The 19,312-nt window shown below is 40.6% G+C and overlaps 1 protein-coding gene across 1 annotated transcript in view; it reads right to left on the bottom strand.

Annotated features, from left to right (window-relative positions):
• Positions 1-19,312, bottom strand: part of LOC134359596 (mucin-5AC-like) — a 35,729-nt gene that overhangs the window by 10,663 nt on the left and 5,754 nt on the right. The window contains exons 3-11 of the mRNA XM_063073093.1: positions 17,905-18,513; positions 17,574-17,806; positions 16,502-16,685; positions 16,146-16,359; positions 11,359-11,543; positions 9,687-9,756; positions 5,518-5,618; positions 5,334-5,365; positions 1,519-1,581 (exon numbers count right to left, since the gene is read on the bottom strand). Coding sequence (XP_062929163.1) covers positions 1,519-1,581; positions 5,334-5,365; positions 5,518-5,618; positions 9,687-9,756; positions 11,359-11,543; positions 16,146-16,359; positions 16,502-16,685; positions 17,574-17,806; positions 17,905-18,513 — 1,691 coding nt within the window. The remainder of the gene's footprint in view (positions 1-1,518; positions 1,582-5,333; positions 5,366-5,517; positions 5,619-9,686; positions 9,757-11,358; positions 11,544-16,145; positions 16,360-16,501; positions 16,686-17,573; positions 17,807-17,904; positions 18,514-19,312) is intronic.

Here is a 19,312-nt window from a genome sequence, read left to right as displayed (position 1 = left end):
AAGATAGCTAAAACTGTTCCATTGTTTAAGAAAGGCTCCACAAATAAGCCAGGAAATTATGGGCCAGTGAGCCTGACATCAGTAGTGAGTAAGTTATTGGAAGGTATTCTAAGGGACCAGATTTGCACTTTAAGTATTCGGATAGACAGGGACTGATTAGGGATAGTCAATATGCCTTTGTGTGTGGTAGATCATGTCTAACCAACCTTATAGAGTTTTTTGAGGAAGTTACCAGGAAAGTTGATTACGGCAAGGCAGTGGATGTTGTCGTCATGGACTTTAGCAAGACCTTTGACGGTCCCACGTGGGAGGCTTGTCAAGAAACTACAATTGCTTGGCATTCAGGATGAAGTAGTAAATTGAATTAGACATTGGCATTGCAGGAGAAGCTAGAGATTAATAGTAGACGGTTCCCTCTCTGACTGGAGGCCTGTGACTACTGTGTGTACAGCAGGAATCAATGCTGAGCCTGCTGTTGTTTTTCATCTATATCAATGATCTGGCCTATAATGTGGATAACTGGATCAACAAATTTGTGATGACACGAAGACTGGGGGCATAGTAGACAGCGAGGAAGGTGATCAAAGCTTGCAGTGGATCTGGACCAGCTGAAAAAGTGGGATGAAAAATGGAGAATGGAATTGAATGTAACAAGTCTGCGGTGTTACACTTTGGGAGGACAAAACGGGGTAGGGATTATAGTACATGGTGAGTGGTAGGACAATGACGAGTGCACTGGAACAGAGTGATTTGGGAATACAGATTCATAATTCCGTGAAATTGATGTTACAAGTATACAGGGTTGTAAACAAAGCTTTTGGCACATTGGCCTTCATAAGTTAAAGTATTGAACACAAGAGATGAGATGTAATGTTGAAGTTGTATAAGACTTTGGTTTGGCCTAATTTGTAGTATTGTGTGCAATTCTGCTCACTTACTTAAAGGAAAGATATCAATACATTTGAAAAATACAGAGAAAATTTACAAGGATATTTTTAGGTATTGAAGAGCTGAGTTATAGGGAAAAGTTGAACAGATTAGGACTTCATTCCCTCGAGCGTATAAAAGTGAGGGGAGATTTGATGGAGGTATACCAAATTATGAAGGGTATAGGAGAGAGTAAATGCAAGCAGGCTTTTTCCGCTGAGGATGGTGAGATTGTGGAATGAGCTGCCAGTGGAAATGATGGATTTGGGTTCAATTTCAACATTTAAGAAAAAATTGGATAGTTACATGGATGGAGGGGAATGGAGGGCTATGGTCCTGGTGCAGGTGAATGGGACCAGGCAGATTAATAGTTCAACATGGACTAGATGGGCGGAAGGGCCAGTTTCTGTACTCTAGCGTCCTATGCCTCTCTGACCAATGTGCAAAAGAAGACATACTATGCAAATGAGCATGAGTTGTAGAGTCCATGAGTAAGTCCCCTTTCTTCAAGTTTTGTTACTTTTTAAATAGATTAGTCAACCCACTGATATGCACTAAGCAGAACACATTTAAATAAAATATGATACCAACTTGAGAGTTAATGCATTTCTGGAAGATACATTCATCAGGGGACTCTCTCCATACTTCTCCTTCCTAGGAATGAAACATACAGAAAAAGGTGTCATATAGTTCCCAAATGAAAATGAAGTCAAATGTATGCCACTGAGAAATTTCATTGGACTATACATGGAAATATCCTGAATGTAAGGAAAATTGGAAAATCAGCAGCTTTCTTCACAAGCAATTTCTAGATATCCCAGTATTCATCATATCCTGGTGCTCCAGGGCTTATTTGCAGAAAAAAAGTCTTGGCAGCATGTCTTAGGATAAAAATGTGTTAAATCTAAAAAAAACATCTTAATTATGAGTAACTGTTTTAGTATTTATTAGTACATTAATCTAAAGAATGGGCTTTAAATCATGACTAGAACTCAAATGGAAAATCACTCGATTCACTCTTCCTCTACCAGTTGGATTAGACAGCCTATATAGTTATAGAATAGAACAGAACCTTACTGTTATTGTTCAAGACAATGAGATCGCTGTGTTACTCCAGTCCATGCAAAATAGGTATTGACATGTGGTACAGCTTAATAAAAGAAATCCCATATTTACATGCAACAAGTGACTTTGATAGACCATAACACTCAAAGGCTATTGGCAAGCTGGGGTGTAGCATTATTCATCCACACAACAGCCCTCGAAAAGAAGTTGTTTTTCAGTCTTACTGTGTTCACTAAGATGGTTCTATATCTCCTTCCAGATGACAGGAGATTGAACAGACAGTATCCGGAATGGGATGGGTCTTCAATGATGTTATGAGTGTGCTGTAGGCATGGAGAGTTGTAGATTCAGGTCCAGTTGTTAAGTGTTTGTTGACTATAAATCTGTCCAAAAATAGGAGGTTTTCTGAGAAAAATTCATTTGAACCCATTAACCTTCATTCTTACAATTCTACGAGTTTTGATTCTCTCCCAGAACTCTTCTGTTCCCACATCCGCAGATCCTAATCTTCCCTTTGATCAAGCCTTCGTGTCTCAAATTTCCCATGGATACACCTATCCCTTGAGTACTCTCAACCGTATCTTTGATTCATTTTCCTACCCTAATTTAGATCCCAGTTTATTCCTGATATCTCATTCCTTTCTTTTCTCTTCAATTTCTCACGGCCATGAAGGCTTTGTCATCTTTCTCAGCTCTCTCTCCTCTCATAACTCTATCTCTAGGTACAAATCTTTATTCATTTCCACAATTCCCCATGAGGTTGCAATTCTCTCTCTGCATTTCTTCCAAGTCTCCTTCCCAGCCTTCCTCAATTGTCCCTCCTGTCCATCATCTGCACTGCATTCCTCCCAGGCCTCAAGTCTGATTCATTTGTTCACCATACTCATAGAACTCAAGATAAATGTGTCTAAAAAAGAGAGGGGGTTGTTTCCAGAGTGGTTTACAATAAATAAGATTTATTTGTTGCCTCTACCTTGCTGAGGCCTGGTAGCAACTCTCACACACCTCCTCTTACTTACCCCTTGAAAAGGACCCCGCTAAGGAGGATCAGACCATTGTCCCACACCATCGCCAAGCTCTGATTCTGGAGATGTTCCAACCACTGCCATCAACTTCACAGTTCTCCTACCCTGAACTGCTCGCTTATACTTCCTACCCAAGATCCACAAAGCTGACCATCCTATTAGACCCATTGTTTCTTTCTGCTCCTGCACCTTGACTCCACTTTGTCCCCCTTGGTCCTGTCCCTTCCTACCTACATCCATGACACTTCACTCGCTCTCTATCACTTCAATTTCTTTAAGTTCACTAGCCCTGATCACCTCATTACACACTATGGACATCCTGTCTCAATATATCTCCATTACCCATCAGGAAAGCCTTAAAGTACTCCACTTCTTTCTGGACAATTGATCTTACCAGTTCCCCAACACCACTAGCCTCCCTTGTCTGGCGAAAATGGTTCTCGCCCTCAATAACTTCTCTTTTAGCTCCACTTCCTTTCTTCAAACCCACGGTGCACCTGCATGGGCCTAAGCTATGCCTTTCTCTTCAACAGCTACACGGAACAGTCCATGTTCCAAGCCTACACTGGTAATGCTGCCAACTCTTTCTAAACTACAATGCATTGGTACTGCTTCCTGTAACCCATGCTGAGCTTGGCAATTTTATCAACTTTACCCTGCACTCAGATTTACTTGGTCCATCTGACACCTCTCTCCCCTTTCTCAATCTGTATCCATCTCTGCTGATATCTTTCATAAACCTACTGACTCTCACAGCTGTCTTGAATATACCTCTTACCACTCTGTCAGTTGTGAAAATGCTATTTCCTTTTCTCAGTTCCCCTCTCTCTGCTGCATCTGTTCTCAGGATGAGGTTTTCCACTCCAGAGCATCTGAGATGTCCTCCTTTTTCAAAGAACAGTTGTCCCTTCTTCCACCATCGATGCACGTCTGCCCTCATCTGCATTCCCTCCATGTGCCCTTACCCCATCCTCCTGCTGCCCTTTACAGGGATGGGATTCCCTTTGACACCTCACCAGCCTCTACACCCAGCATAACATTTTCCATCTGCCATAGAATCCTACCACTAAGCACCTTCCCCCCACCACCCCCAACTCTCTGCTTTCCATAGGGATTGCTTTCTGCATGACTCCCTTATCCTGGAACTTATCTCTGCAAGCAGGACATGTGCCATGGCAGGTGATAGGTGAGATGGGTCAAGGGGGGAAATGGATGGGTAGAGAAGGGGGGATGAAGTGAGAAGCTGGGAGGTGATCGGTGGGAGAGGTAATGTGAAGTTGATGAAGTTGACGAACTCAGCATGGGTCACAGGAAGCTGTACCAATGCATTGTAGCTTAGAACCAGATTGGGAGCATTACCAGTGTTAGACTTGGAACATGGACTGTTCCATGTAGTTGATGAAAAGGCAGGCAAAGCTTTGGCCCAAAATGTCGGCTGTTGCTCGTTTCCATAGATGCTGCCAGGCCTGATAAGTTCCTCCAGCATTTTGTGTGCGATGTGCTACACATGCACCTCTCCTCCCTCACCACCTATCAAGTCCCTAAACAGTCCTCCTGGGCGAGGCGACACTTCACCTGTATGTTTGTCGGAGTCTTCTACAGGTCCTCTACAGCGATGAGACCAGATATAGATTGGGCAACAGTTTTATCAAGCACCTTTGCTCTATCCATAACAAAAGGCTAGACGTCTTGGTGGCAACCCATTTCATTTAACCCCATTCTCATTCTGACATGTTTGTTAATGGCCTCTTCTACTTCCACAATGAGGCCACTCTCAGGTTGGAAAAGCAACACTTCATATTCCATTTGGGTAGCCTTCAACCTGATGGTATAACATCGGTTTCTCTACCTTCTAGTAATTTCTGCCATTCCCTCCTTTCCCTTTTCATTCCCCTCTCACCTCTTCTTTTCTCCTCAACTATCCATCATCTTCCTCTGGAACTCTCCTCCTTCCCTTTCTCCAAAGGCCCACTGTCATCTCCTTTCAGATTCCTTCTTAAACCCTTAACTTTTCCACCAATCACCTCTCAGCTTCTCACTTCATCCCCCCCTCTTCTCCCAATCTACCTTTCCTCCTTAACTCGTCTTACCTATCATCTGCCAGCTTGTACTCCATCTTCTCCCCCACTTTCTTATTCTGGCTTCTTCACCCTTCCTGTCCAATCCTGATAAAATTTTTGCATCGGTGCTGCCTAACTTGTGGAGTTCCTCCACGATTTTGTATTGCTCAAGTTTTCCAGCATCTGCAAAATCTCTTGTGAATAAGATTTCCTTTTTAGTTATGTAGTGGGAATGGTTTGAAAAAAAAGCACTTACATATTTTCTATTTCCTGAACTGTCTGTGCAACCTGTAAAATAGAGTATAGCCTTACTGCCAGCATTATATTTCCACAAATAACAAATAGAATTGATCATTAATTTTAAATATCAATTTACTTAAAGTTTACTGTTGATCAAGTGGTTTGTGCTTTTTTTTTAAACTAAAAATGAAGCAACTCACTCGAATTAATGCATGCAGTCCCGTTTTCAGAAAGAATCATTCCTTTTGGACAAACGCAGCCTTCTGACAGGGGGGATAATTTCATGCTACGTGTCAGCTTGCTGAAAAACAGGTTTGTTTGAAAGAAATGAAAACAGCTCTTCTATTAAACTGGTGAATGTAAAAGTGGCTGCAAAGTTAATACTTGCGAGCAGAACAAGTGCCACACTTGTCCCTACACCTCCTACCTCGCTACCATTCAGAGCCCCAAACAGTCCTTCCAGATGAGGCAACACTTCATCTGTAGGTCTGTTGGGGTCATATACGGTGTTCGATGCTCCTGGTGTGCCCTCCTGTATATCGGTGAGACCCGATGTAGATTGGGAGACCGCTTTGCCGAGCATCTACACTCTGTCCACCAGAACAAGTGAGATCTCCCAGTGGCCACTCATTTCAATTCCACTTCCCATTCCCATTCCAATATGTCCATCCATGGCCTCCTCCACTGTCATGGTGAGGCCACACTTAGGTTGGAGGAACAATACCTTATATTCCATTTGGGTAGCCTCCAACCTGATGGCATGAATATCGATTTCTCAAACTTCCAGTATTGCCTCTCCCCACCTTCACCATTTCCCATCCCTGTTTCCCCCTCTCATGTTATCTCCTTGCCTGCCCATCGCCTCCCACTGGTGCTCCTCCCTCCCTTTTTCTTTTGTCCATGGCCTTCTGTCTCTTTCACCAATCAACTTCCTAGCCTTGCTTCATCCCTCCCCCTCCAAGTTTCACCTATTGCCTGGTATTTCTCTCGCCCCTCCCCCACCTCTCAAATCTACTCCTCAGCCTTTTTTTCCCAGTCCTGCCAAAGGGTTATGGCCCGAAACATCGACAATGCTTTTTTCCATAGATGTTGCCTGGCCTGCAGAGTTCCTCCAGCATTTTGTGTGTGTTGCTCGGATTTCCAGCATCTGCAGATTTTCTCTTGTCTGCAATGTAATGCTAGTGGGTTATGGTCAAAGGGGATGTACAGTACTTCATCATGAAAGTACTGGTGAGATGTTGGTTTATTGGAATAGTAATGTGGATCGCTGGGAAGGTAGGGAGACATTTTCCCTTAATTATTGTAGGAGTATCTGGCCCAGAATTTGCTCAGTAGGACTACTACTGCACTCACCACAGTAATTAGCCACCGCCCCACCTTTTGTAGTTCAATCCAAGGAATTTATTGAGTGTCCTGATAAGTGATGCCACACATAGACCCACAGTTTTAGATAAAATAGTTGGGCTTTGTGACATGGTACATAGCAACCGGCACAGGGACCCAGACTGAATTTGGAGTCAGGTCTATTATCACTGACATATGTCATCAAATTTCTTTTGCTGCAGTGGATATAATGGAATATCTAAAATATACTATAAATTATAATAACAATATATATATAAATAATGCAAAAAGAGAACAAAAGAATAGTGTGGAAACCTTTAACATAAACCAAGGTTCCCCCCCCACCCCCACCCACATCGCACACAAACCTTTCCCCCATCAACTTACAGACAGCTGAAGCTGCTTAAATTTGGATTCTTTGAGAAGCATTTAACAATGATTAAAAATGAATTAAAACAAGTAAAATTATTCAAGTAGAATTAAATCTATTAAAAATGTTGTCATGATGTTTTAATTAAGTTAAACAAGTGTTTTTTTTAATGTACAGTAACTCATTCTTATCATTCTGACTCAAACTGCAACACCTCCATGGAAGTGAATGGGTTTCAGAATGCGTGCCAGGTCAGAAGATGCTAGACTGTCTCTTTGCCCTGCTACAAGAGCAATATATGGATTCCCTAGTGTAAATATTTGCATGTGGCAGCAAGTCTGTGCTTCACCATTGGACTTCACGCAGAGTCCAGTTACATAACAGTTGTCAAATCTGTCAGCATGTTATCAGATTCAGGTTTTAAGTAATTTGTTATATGCACATCAAATTGCTGAAATTAATTGTACCTTGTTGGGGTGAATTCTGACAGTTTGCTAATGAAATGCTTGCATTGATCAACATGATTCTGCCCAATGTATTCTCCTCCAATGCTATAAAAAAAAATCTATGCAGCTATCACAATGCTAAATCCAGTGCATCATACCGTTTAACCAGACTAAGAATTAAAAGATTGCAGGTGCTAGAAAATTTGAAACAAAACAAAGTGTTCTGAAGATATTCAGAGGTCAGGCACGATCTATGGAATGAGAAGCGATGCTTAAGTATTGGGTTGATCACCCTTCATCTTAACTAGAAATTGGTTCTGTAATTTACTGTATTACAGGTATTCCCCATTTTCTCCACTCCATGTTTAAGCACACTGATTTTACCATTTTTCCAGTTCTGACAAAGAATTATTGGCATGAAATATAATTTTTTTCTCTGTCTACAGACTTCCTGACTGTTTCCAGACTTTTCTCTATTTGGGCAGATTGTTCAAACAAGCCATTTGAATTCATTGCCTCTAAAATACTTCTGAAGGTGTACCACTTGTTCACCATGAATGAACTCCTCACTAGTGAACAAAATGTGGAATATTCTATTGGATATAAAAACGTAAACATGAGGAATTCTGCAGATGCTGGAAATTCAAGCAACACACATCAAAGTTGCTGGTGAACGCAGCAGGCCAGGCAGCATCTCTAGGAAGAGGTACAGTCGACGTTTTGGGCCGAGACCCTTCATCAGGACTAACTGAAGGAAAAGCTAGTAAGAGATTTGAAAGTGGGAGGGGGAGGGGGAGATCCAAAATGATAGGAGAAGACGGGGGTGGGGGGGGGGAATGGAGCCAAGAGCTGGACAGGTGATTGGCAAAAGGGATATGAGAGGATCATGGGACAGGAGGCCCAGGGAGAAGGAAAAGGGGGAGGGGGGGGAAAACATGGAGGATGGGCAAGGAACACAAACAACAGGAATTCTGCAGATTCTGGAAATTCAAGCAACACACATCAAAGTTGCTGGTGAACGCAGCAGGCCAGGCAGCATCTGTAGGAAGAGGTGCAGTCGACGTTTCAGGCCAAGACCCTTCGTCAGGACTAACTGAAGGAAGCCACCTTCAGTTAGTCCTGACGAAGGGTCTCGGCCTGAAACGTCGACTGCACCTCTTCCTACAGATGCAGGGTGGGCAAGGGGTATAGTCAGAGGGACAGAGGGAGAAAAAGGAGAGAGAGAGAGAAAGCATGTGTGTATATAAATAAATAACGGATGGGGTACGAGGGGGAGGTGGGGCATTAGTGGAAGTTAGAGAAGTCAATGTTCATGCCATCAGGTTGGAGGCTACTCAGACGGAATAAAAGGTGTTGTTCCTCCAACCTGGTACTCCAGCCGTTATTTTTTTATATACACACATTCTTTCTCTCTCTGTCCTTTTTCTCCCTCTGTCCCTCTGACTATACCCCTTGCCCATCCTCTGGGTTTTTCCCCCCCTCCCCCTTTTCCTTCTCCCTGGGCCTCCTGTCCCATGATCCTCTCATATCCCTTTTGCCAATCACCTGTCCAGCTCTTGGCACCATCCCTTCCCCTCCTGTCTTCTCCTATCATTTTGGATCCCCCCTCTCCCTCCCACTTTCAAATCTCTTACTAGCTCTTCCTTCAGTTAGTCCTGACGAAGGGTCTTGGCCCGAAACATCGACTGTACCTCTTCCTAGAGATGCTGCCTGGCCTGCTGCGTTCACCAGCAACTTTGATGTGTGTTGCTTGAATATTCCATTGGAGTTTGTTTATTATGAGATGAAGAGGAATTCATTTAGCCAGAGAGTGTGAATCAGTGGAATTTGTGGAGGGCAAGTCATTGGTATATTTAAGACAGAGATTGATAGATTCTTGATTAGTCAGGGCATGAAGGGATATGGGGAGAAGGTAGGAGATTGGGGCTGAGAGGGAAATGGATCAGCCATGATGAAGTGGTGGAGCAGAATTGATGGGCCAAATGGTCTCATTTTGCTCCTATATCTAATGGTCTCATTATGTTAAAAATGAAAATTTGTTTTGTGAGTTTTTTTTCTGAGAAATAGTTTTGTGCTAAATTCCTTGTCTGTAGTAACAGAGATATGTACGGTTATATGTACCTTTGTTCAACATAGCTTAGAAACCATTTTTCAATAAAGAAAATCAGCAGACAGTTCCTTCAGTGCATTGCTGACAATTTATACTTACTTGTTTTCAAAGTCATTATTGTCCTGACTTGCACAAGGCTCGTAAACCAACCAATCTGGGCAGCTGTATTCTTGAAAAGCAAATAAAAATGTGACACATTTAGTATTTAAGTACTCTGATAAATATCAACAATCAATTAAGATTTGAGTGCCAATAATGAACTGGTGATACAGCAGCTGCTACTGCCTCACAGATTCATGCATCTGGTTTTGAGCCAGACCCTGTGTACTGTCTGTAAGGAGTTTCCTTGCAACTATCTGCATTCCTGTCTGGTACTGTGGTTCAAAGTCCAAAATAATTTTATTATTGACGTGCATATATATTACCATATACTACCATTGGATTCATTTTTTGCAGACATTTACATGAAAAAAATACAACAGAACTTTACCAAACATAAACAAAAGCTGATAAATATCAATGCGCAAAAGAAAACAAAATGTGCAAATCAAAATAATACTGAGAACATGAGTTGTTAAGAATCATTGAATGTGAGTCTTTAGATCATAGAATCAGTTCATAAAAGTGGTGAATGAAGTTATTCACGGTGGTTATGAAACTTGTGGTTGCAGGGTTGTTTCTGAAGCTGGTGCTGTGGGACCTAAGATGTCTGTACTTCCTAGCTGATGATAGTAGTGAGGAGAGAGCATGGCCTGGATAGCGAGGGCCTCTGAGGATGAATGCTGCTTTCTTCTGACAGTGCTCCATGTAAATATACTAAATGGTGGGGAGGGTTTCACCTGTGAATGAACGGCTGAATCCACCACTTTCTGTAGTCTTGTTTCCACCCATATCCCAGATATTTGCTGATATATTCCTTAACACAGGTAGGAGGCAAAGAAAGTGGGGGAGTTAATGGGCATGTGTGAGAATAAGTTGCAAGACTACAGAGGAAAAGAGGAATGGAACGGGACTGATGAGATTGCTCTCCACAAGCTAGTGTGAACTTGATTGGCTGAATGGTTTCCATTTGTGTTGTACTAGTTTAAAATAAATAAACCTGTATTACGGTTGTGGTAATTATAAACTTCAGTTAGTATCTGAATGGTAGTAAATCATAAAATATCTGATCTTGCCACTTGACCTTTTTTTTAATCAAGTAATTGTCACTGACATATCCTCAATGACTTTCTTTGGCAACTTATTTTGTACACCAACATCCTCAAGTTTCCAACCTTTAACCATGAGCTGTAGCTGAGGTGCAGAACTTTGCACATCAAAGTCTGGATATTTATGCCACACATTGTATCCTCACTGACAAAATTAACTAAATCAAACCAAATGATTCACATCTCATTCTGTATTCCTGCTGCACAAAATCTTGCATTGGCTATGCAGGACGATACAAGCTGAACTCTAAGAAATGTTGCCAGGAATAATAAACTCTAAGTACAAATTCTGAGTTCATCTCCCAACTGCCACAATGCAGTAATTCATAGAGGATGGCAAGTTTACAAAATTCAGATCATCAGTTTCAGTGTAAACATTGCGACTATTAGAATAATGTTCTACAGTTTAAAGAACATTGGGAGTCTATACTTCTGAAGCTTCATCTTACATGAAAACATTCCCTCTATCAACTTATTAACTCCTTCTGGATAAAAAAGCTTGTGATTCTTTCTTAATAAACATGTCACATTTGGAATATTGACGACAATTATTTAATACTTACCACAATAGCCATTTGTTAATGTTCTCCAATCAACACATATGCCTATGCTTTTACAAGCCAGGGCACAAGCTTGTAAGCTGGAACAGGCAATTTTTGTAACATTTGTGCGGCACTGGTCAAAGATGCAAGAGTTGTAATACTGGTAAACTTCCTGGGGAATAAGATTTCTGCATTCTTCAAATGGACTATGATGTAAACAGAAAAGAGACAATGTAAAGGTAATTGTTCTTTGTCCTCAGAATGAATTTAAAGTGCTTAACCTAACAAGGCTAAATTTCCTTGTGTTCACTGAAAAACATAATTGTCAGTTGTATGACCCACTAACCATTGTATTACTCCCAGTTTTGACTACTGGATGAGTTTCATAGCACCTATCCCACCTTTTATAATAAAGGAGAAAGTGGCTTCTTGCCTAATGAACGGGAATGACACTTAAACAAAGTTAAGTATATTTTGTACAAGTTTCAAATGGTATTTAGATATATAGAGACTCAAGACATAATTTATCGTTAGCAGTTCTTCACCCGGTGCACTCAGGAATGCACCATCAGCTGCTCATCCACTGGCAGGAAGTGTGATTGAGAGATATAAAATCCTAAAGCGTCTTTACCGGGTAATGGTGGAAAAAGGCTTTTATCTTAAGGGAGATTTTGAATTAAATGTCACTATTTAAAAAGAAAGGGTTAACTGGACTGCTCTCTAGATCACTTTGAGTGTTGAAACCCTTTTCCTCAGAGGGCAATGAAGTGGCACCTTTGATTATTTTGTAGATAGATACTCGGCTGTTTGAGAGCAAATAGGAATTTGGAGTTGAAATTACAAAAGACTATTTATTTTATTAAATGTCAGAGCAGCCTTGATGGGCGAGTGGTCTACTCAGACTCATCATTCATACACTTGCTTGTAAATTATCTGGCCCTATATATTGTGCAGGCAACATGCAATTGGTGGGCTGGTTCAAGAACAGTCAGATCCAAGTGGGCACATCTCAGCAAATCGCAATTCTAACTTGCACTCGTGTGGTTTATTGTAATGGTCAGTCCCTGATTTAAAGAGGACATGATCCATTGATGGACTTGCCTCCTAGTATGCGGAATCAGTGGATAAATAATGGAACTTAGTAACAGCCCAATACAGTGAACAGTAGGGCTCTCGGAAATACGGACAAAGGTAGCATAGGATACAAGTCCAGGTATCCCTGAAAGTGGCAACACAGGTGAATAAAAATATGAAGAAGACATTGGATGCACGCCTTCATTGGAAGTTGCATAGATGAGCTGAGAAGTCATATTCCAACTTTATAAACAAGGCACGCACGGAGTATTAAGCAGTTCTCCGGTCACCATGCTATAGGAAGGATGTGACTGTGCTGGAGAAGGTGCAGAACAGATGACGCCTGATTGGTGAATTACAGTGATTAGGAGATTGAATAGGCTGGGTATACCTGGAGTGAAGGTGACTGAGGGAGTGATCTGATAGATACGAAGACAGGTGGAGGGGTAGGTAGTGTTGAAGGAGGAGAGAGGCTACAGAAGAACGTCGATGAGGAAGATGGGCAAAGAAGTGGCAGATGGAATACAGTGTCGGGAAGTGTATGGTCATGCACTTTGGTAGAAGAAATAAAAGTATAGTTTATCTTCTAAATTGAGAGAAAATTTAAAAATCCGAGGTGCTAAGGGACTTGGGAGACCTTGTGCTGGGTTCCCTAAAGGTTAATTTGCACGATGAATTGGTGGTGAGAAAGGCAATCTTAGCGTTTATTTCAAGAGGACTAAAATATAAAAGAAGTGTGTAATGTTGAGGCTTTATTAGACACTGGTAAGGACTCACTTGGAGTATTGTGAGTTGTTTCGGGCCCCTTAGTTAAGAAAGGATGTGCTGTCATTGGAGAGGGTTCAAAGGAGGTTCATGAAAATGACTCTGGGATTGAAAGGCTTGTCATATGAGGAGTGTTTGTAGGCTCTGGGCCTGTACTCATTGAAATTCAGAAGAGTGAGAGGGAACCTCATTGACACCTATTCAATGTTGAAAAGCCTTGATAGAGTCGATATGGAGAGGAATTTTCCTGTGCTGGGAGAGTCTAAAACCAGAGGGCACAGCCTCAGAATAGAGGGATATCCATTTAGAATACAGTTGAGGAGCAATTTCTTCAGCCAGAGAGTAGTGAATGTGTGGAATTCATTGCCACAGGTGGTTGTGGAGGCCAAGTCATTGGGTATATTTAAGGCTGAGGATTTATTCTTGATTAGTCAAGGCATGAAGGGATATGGGGAAAGGGCAGGAGACTGGCACTGAGGGGGAAATAGATCAGCCGTGATGAAATGGTGCAGCAGATTCATGGGCCAAATGGCCTAATTCTGCTCCTATATCTTATGATCTTATAAAATTATGAAAGGGATAGATAGTAAGAATCTTGTATCCATGGTGGGGGTGTCAACATCATGAGGGCATAGGTTTAATGTGAGAGTAAGAGGTTTAAAGGGACCCAAGAGGTAATTTTTTAAATATCCACAGAGCAGTTTCAGTGTGCTGCCAGAAGTAATAACACAGGTGGATGCTCTCATAGCACATACGAAGCATTCTGTCAAGTACAGTACTTGAATTCCCAAAGGTTAGAAAGCTACAAACCTGCAGGTGAATGGGATTAGTGTAGATAGGGATAATGGGCAACTAGAAAAACCCACTTTGTGCTGAATTACACCATGATTCTAGAGGTCAGCTGTATTAACAAAGAGAGCAAATCATATTCTTATAGGTTTTATGATTTGTCAAAATACTATCTTTATCAGCTGGGCATTTAGCAGAGCAAGAATTGGTCCAAAGATTAGCTTTTTCAAATCATTGCTGACAGTTTAAAAATAAAGGTATTCAACAAATATTTTCTGCCCCTTAAATAAAACCACTCATTGGCTGAAAAACACTTTTACCAATTGTCATAATATTATAATTTTGTAAAAATAAGATCTAGAAACTGCAATTATCAAATGGATTCTTGAACGTTTGTTAAAAACAATGTAATTGGTAATTTTCAAGTTTATGCTAATCTAAAATTATTTTCAACTGTTTATTAATCAGTGCAGGAAATTTAAAATGAACTTTTTCTGTGACGTTTCCATGAACTTGAAGGCTGGAAGTTCCAGATGTAACTTAGAAGCTTCATTTAATAAACTTAGAAAAGTCTATTAAATTTAAGAAATTTCTCATATGCGGAGTGTTTGATGGCTTTCGGCCTCTACTTGCTGGAATTCAGAAGAATGAGGGGTAACTTCACTGAAATTATTGAATGTTGCAAGGCCATGATAGAGTGGATGTGGAGATGATATTTCCAGTGGTGGGGGAGTCTAAGACCAGAGGACACAGCTTCAGAACAGAGGGGCATCCTTTGAGATGAGGAGGAATTTCTTTAGCCAGAGAGTGGTGAATTTGAGAAATTTATTGCCACAGGTGGCTGTGGAGGCCAAGTCATTAAGTATATTTCAGGCAGAGGTTGATAGATTCTTGATTCGTGGGCATGAAGGGATTTAGGGAGAAAGCAGAAGACTGGGGCTAAGAGGAAAAATGGATCAGCCATGATGAAATGGCAGAGCAGACTGAATGGACCAAATAGTCTAATTCTGCTCCTATATCCTACGGTCGTTTTGGAAACAACTAAGCAAAATAAGCAGTAGAGGCTCCATTGCCAGATGTTCCCTATAGCATGTGGACATTTGGCTGTGGTATTCAGTCCGGTGTATGGTGATATCCAAAAAGAAGGAGAATCCTATCTGCAGGCTGATAGAAGACATAAAACAAGTACAGAACTTTTGCTACTTAGGAAGCTGGGTGACATCAGACGGCAAGTGCTGCATGGACATCAAAGGAAGAATAGGAATGGCAAAAGACACCTTTATGAGAATGAAGAGTATATTGACCAACACTTAACTAGGCATGACAACCCGCCTCAGAGTACTGAAATGTTACATTTATCCAGTTATGTTAAGTGGCTCAGAATGTTGGACAATATCTAGTAACATGAGGAAACGAATTGAAGCAGCAGAGATGTGGTTTTTGAGGAAGATGCAAAGAATATCATGGACGAAATGAGTATCTAATGAGGGTGTCATGAACAGAGCAAACACAAAAAGAGAAATAATGTATGAGATCATGAAAAGGCAACGTAACTTCATTGGACATGTGATTAGGAAAGAGGAGTTAGGATGCATGGTAATTATGGAAAAGAGTGAAGAGAAGAAAGCAAGAGGAAGACAAAGACAAATGATGTTGGAGACAGCAGCCATAGAACTGGAAATGAATACCAATGAATTGATCCACTTGACACGAAACAGGAGTGTGTCGGCCATGGCAGTCAAAGCTCAAACTGGGTACGGCACCTGATGATGATGATGATACAGTCCAGAATCCTGGTGCAGTTCAATTGAGATTTATTAGAAGCTCCAGCAAAGAAAACTGAAAATTGCCACCAGGTAATTTCTAATATCTGTTTAAATTGAAGCATCAAGTGCTCTATAAAGGTCAAACATTGGGATTTAACATTCCACCAATTGTTCTTTTGAGATAAGTAAAATATCAAGCCACACAAATGGAAGTAATCTTTGTTATGTCACTTGGCAATTTTTAGTATTGGCTTGGAAGTAGTGTTCTGCTTTAATAGATGCATTCATAAGTTGTTAGATATACGACAGTTGCTGCAACCACCTTAACTTTATCTGTACATTAGCATTTAGCAGATAAAGTCATTGACATTTTCTTATTTCCATTGAATAAAAAAGAGGAAGTAGTTCACATACTTTTCTAAAAGTTTGTTGCAAAGTGTGAATTTTAGTTTGCAAGGTGGAGAGGAAGGTGGAGGAGAGCAAGGCAAGCCCATAGGAGCAGATTCACAGTATGGCTTATTCGGATCAGAAACCTTCCAGTCATTTGCAGTAACGTGGCAGCAGTCTGTGGGCATTATTTTCCCGCTCCTTCTCCTGCATTCGTCGACTGCATTATCCAAGCAAGAGCCTTTGGGGAAGAAGGTGTGCTTTTGTCAGTCTGAGAGAAACTACATGGCATCAGCAACCTTGCTAATAAATGTTCTAACAGGCACAGATCTCATTTAGTCTTCCATTACATCAATAGGATTCAAAATCAAAATCAGACTTACCACACTGTCCTTGAGTATTATTCAGAAAATATTTTTGTGATAATCTAATTTGAAAGGTATCTCCAGAGGACATTATGTTCACGAGGATGTCAGGAATAGTGATATATACTCTTTCATTTTCTGACTGTATGTTAATTCCATTTGAACTGTAGGGAGCAGTCACAATTTTATCATCAAAAGTTATCTGTAAAGATAAACGACATCAAAAAATCCTTAAACAACTGATATATTTCACCCTGAACTATATGTAATGTCTTCTGGTACTTGAATGGCTGAATAGGTGCTAGCTTGTTCTAAGTTCTGCTTTCTCTTTGTTCTTTATATGGATTTCCAAATTAAAATATTTGACATTTTCTTTAATGACTTCCGTGGCTTGTCTCACCTCTACACTCCCTCACCTCACCCAAAATCTCCAATGGTAGCATCCCTCAAGAAAGTGATGCTCCTACATCTCTGTATTTGTGCATCACCCTTTTGTAACATAGCCTAAAACAGCACTGTGTTTGGATCTCCCATTATTATGTATTTGATATTTAATAATATTTGAGTAATATCGTAAATATATTGTTTGACTAAGCATTTTTTGTTGCACTGTGGGATATACTGTATGTTAAAGCATATGGATGGCATATGTCCTGTCCTGTCCTTTCCTGTCCATACTGCATCAATCGCTGCCGCTGGGCTACAAACGAGTAGGAGCAATGTGTGGTTAAGTGCCTTGCTCAAAGATACAACACACTACCTCAGCTGAGGCTCGAACTCGCAACCTTCAGGTCACTATGTCATAAGTGCGTGCCTCACTTGAAGTAAAAATGAAACTAAGATGTATTATTCCTGGCTCCATGCTTTTGCTTTCAATTAGTTTTATATTTAGGAGTTACAAAACAAAACACCCATGGATGCTCTGTTAACATTTTCCAGATCTCTATATTTCATCCTTAAAACCTATCTCGTTTAGCAGACTTCTGATCTTCAACTGTTTTCAGGTTCATCACTGTTTTGTGATGAGTCATGAACCAATTCAACAACAAACAATGTATAAGCATTTGTTGTTCAGTAGTAATTCACTTACACGCCTCTTGTCATTAGTCCGGATAATTACAGAACTTGCATTATAAAGGATGATCAGCCCTCTTGCACAAGATAAGTCGATGCCAGGAAAACAAAAATAATTATCGACTAGTATGGAAAAATTGTATCTTGGCACCCGTTCTTCCACAAGGGTATAAGTACAGTTCTCAAAGAAATCATACTGTGTGCCACCAAATGTGAGGTAATGAGGATCTCCCCAAATTAAACATTCGCCTGAAAGCATAAAAATTGTTTAGGTACAGACAGGCAAGTCAATGATTCAATAAATATTTTAATTTAAAGAATTTATGTAATATATAAAATGTACTTACAATAACAATCCCACTTCTCACAGCCGTTTTCATTGAGAATTATTGAAGACTTCTGACATGTAGGTGTAGAATCTGCTGCACATGTTTGTGGGGTGGAGGTGGTCCGTGTAGTTGGGAGGGTGTTACTTACTGTAGTCAAGATGGAGGCGGTTACTGTGGAGGTAGCTTGTGTTGACAGGAGGGTGGTAGTGTTGGTGGTTGGGATCAAGGTGATGGAGCTTGGTTCAATTGTTTGGAGGGAGGTGGTGTTTGGTATTGGTGGGACTGTGTTGTTCGTGGTCATGACTGTTGTGGGTGCTGCACTGCTGGGACTTGATGTATAAAGGCCACAGCAAACTCTAATCCTGTAGTCCAAACACATCAAATCTTCAGATGTCTCTGGATTATAAGTACAAACAAGACCTATCTCTTTATCACATGTCACATTATCCTTCATCTCACTTATTGGACGCTGAGGAAATTTGACAGCTTCACATTGAATACCAGTAATATTATAATCAGGGTACGGACATAATGGCTTAGGCATTTGATTCAATAATTCAGTGTCTGATCTCATTTGAAGAGTAGGCGTATTTTCATTATACCATGTCGACCATGTTAAACATCCTCCTGTAGTAAGATATGAAAGAAGGAAAACATAATTAAAGGAAATATTTACAAAATGACTTTCTCAGATTTAGCTGAGTATTTCAAGTTTTCTATCAACTTATTATGTGTAGATTTGATTTCACCAAATGGTAACATGATAGTAATTGAAAATTGTTTTGAGCGATGAAAGATCTGTTGCTTTCTGTAATGTATGGATCTGTTTCTTTTGGAGCACTGACACCACCCCCTAAACCCCCTTAACACTATGTATTGATCTGTTGTCCACGCATGTGCTGTTGTTTACATACTGAATTCAAAGTGAAAATAATGTGGCGATGGCTTCAGTCGGGAAAGTTGACAAAACACGAGCAACGTGGAGGAGCAGAAGAGAGCCCCTACACTTCTTAGCTTAATGGGCCCAAGAATGTACAGCCTCTTATGCAACCTAGTTACCCCTGAAAAGCCAGCAAGTAAGACGTTCAATGACATTGTTACAAATTTACAGAATAATTTGAGTCCTAAACAGCTGGCAATATCTGAGAGATTTAGATTTTACAAAAGGAACCAAAGGATGAAAGCATTACTGAATACACTGCAGAACTGTGCAAACTTTCCCAGTACTGTAACTTTAGAGATGGACTTTCTGACGCATTAAGGGATAGGCTTGTATGTCGCATCCATTGTCAAAGCACTCAAAAGAAGCTACTGTCTGAAAGAGACCTAACCTTAAAACCGGCATTCACCATTGCAATATTGTTAGAGACTGCAGCAAAAGATGCAGCAGAACTACAGAAAAGGAGATTAGAATGCAAAATGCATA

Source organism: Mobula hypostoma, chromosome 20 (assembly GCF_963921235.1).
Source record: "Mobula hypostoma chromosome 20, sMobHyp1.1, whole genome shotgun sequence".
Lineage (NCBI taxonomy): Eukaryota > Metazoa > Chordata > Chondrichthyes > Myliobatiformes > Myliobatidae > Mobula > Mobula hypostoma.
Note: the sequence above shows the minus strand (reverse complement) of the source record. Positions and strands in the feature narration are given on the sequence as shown.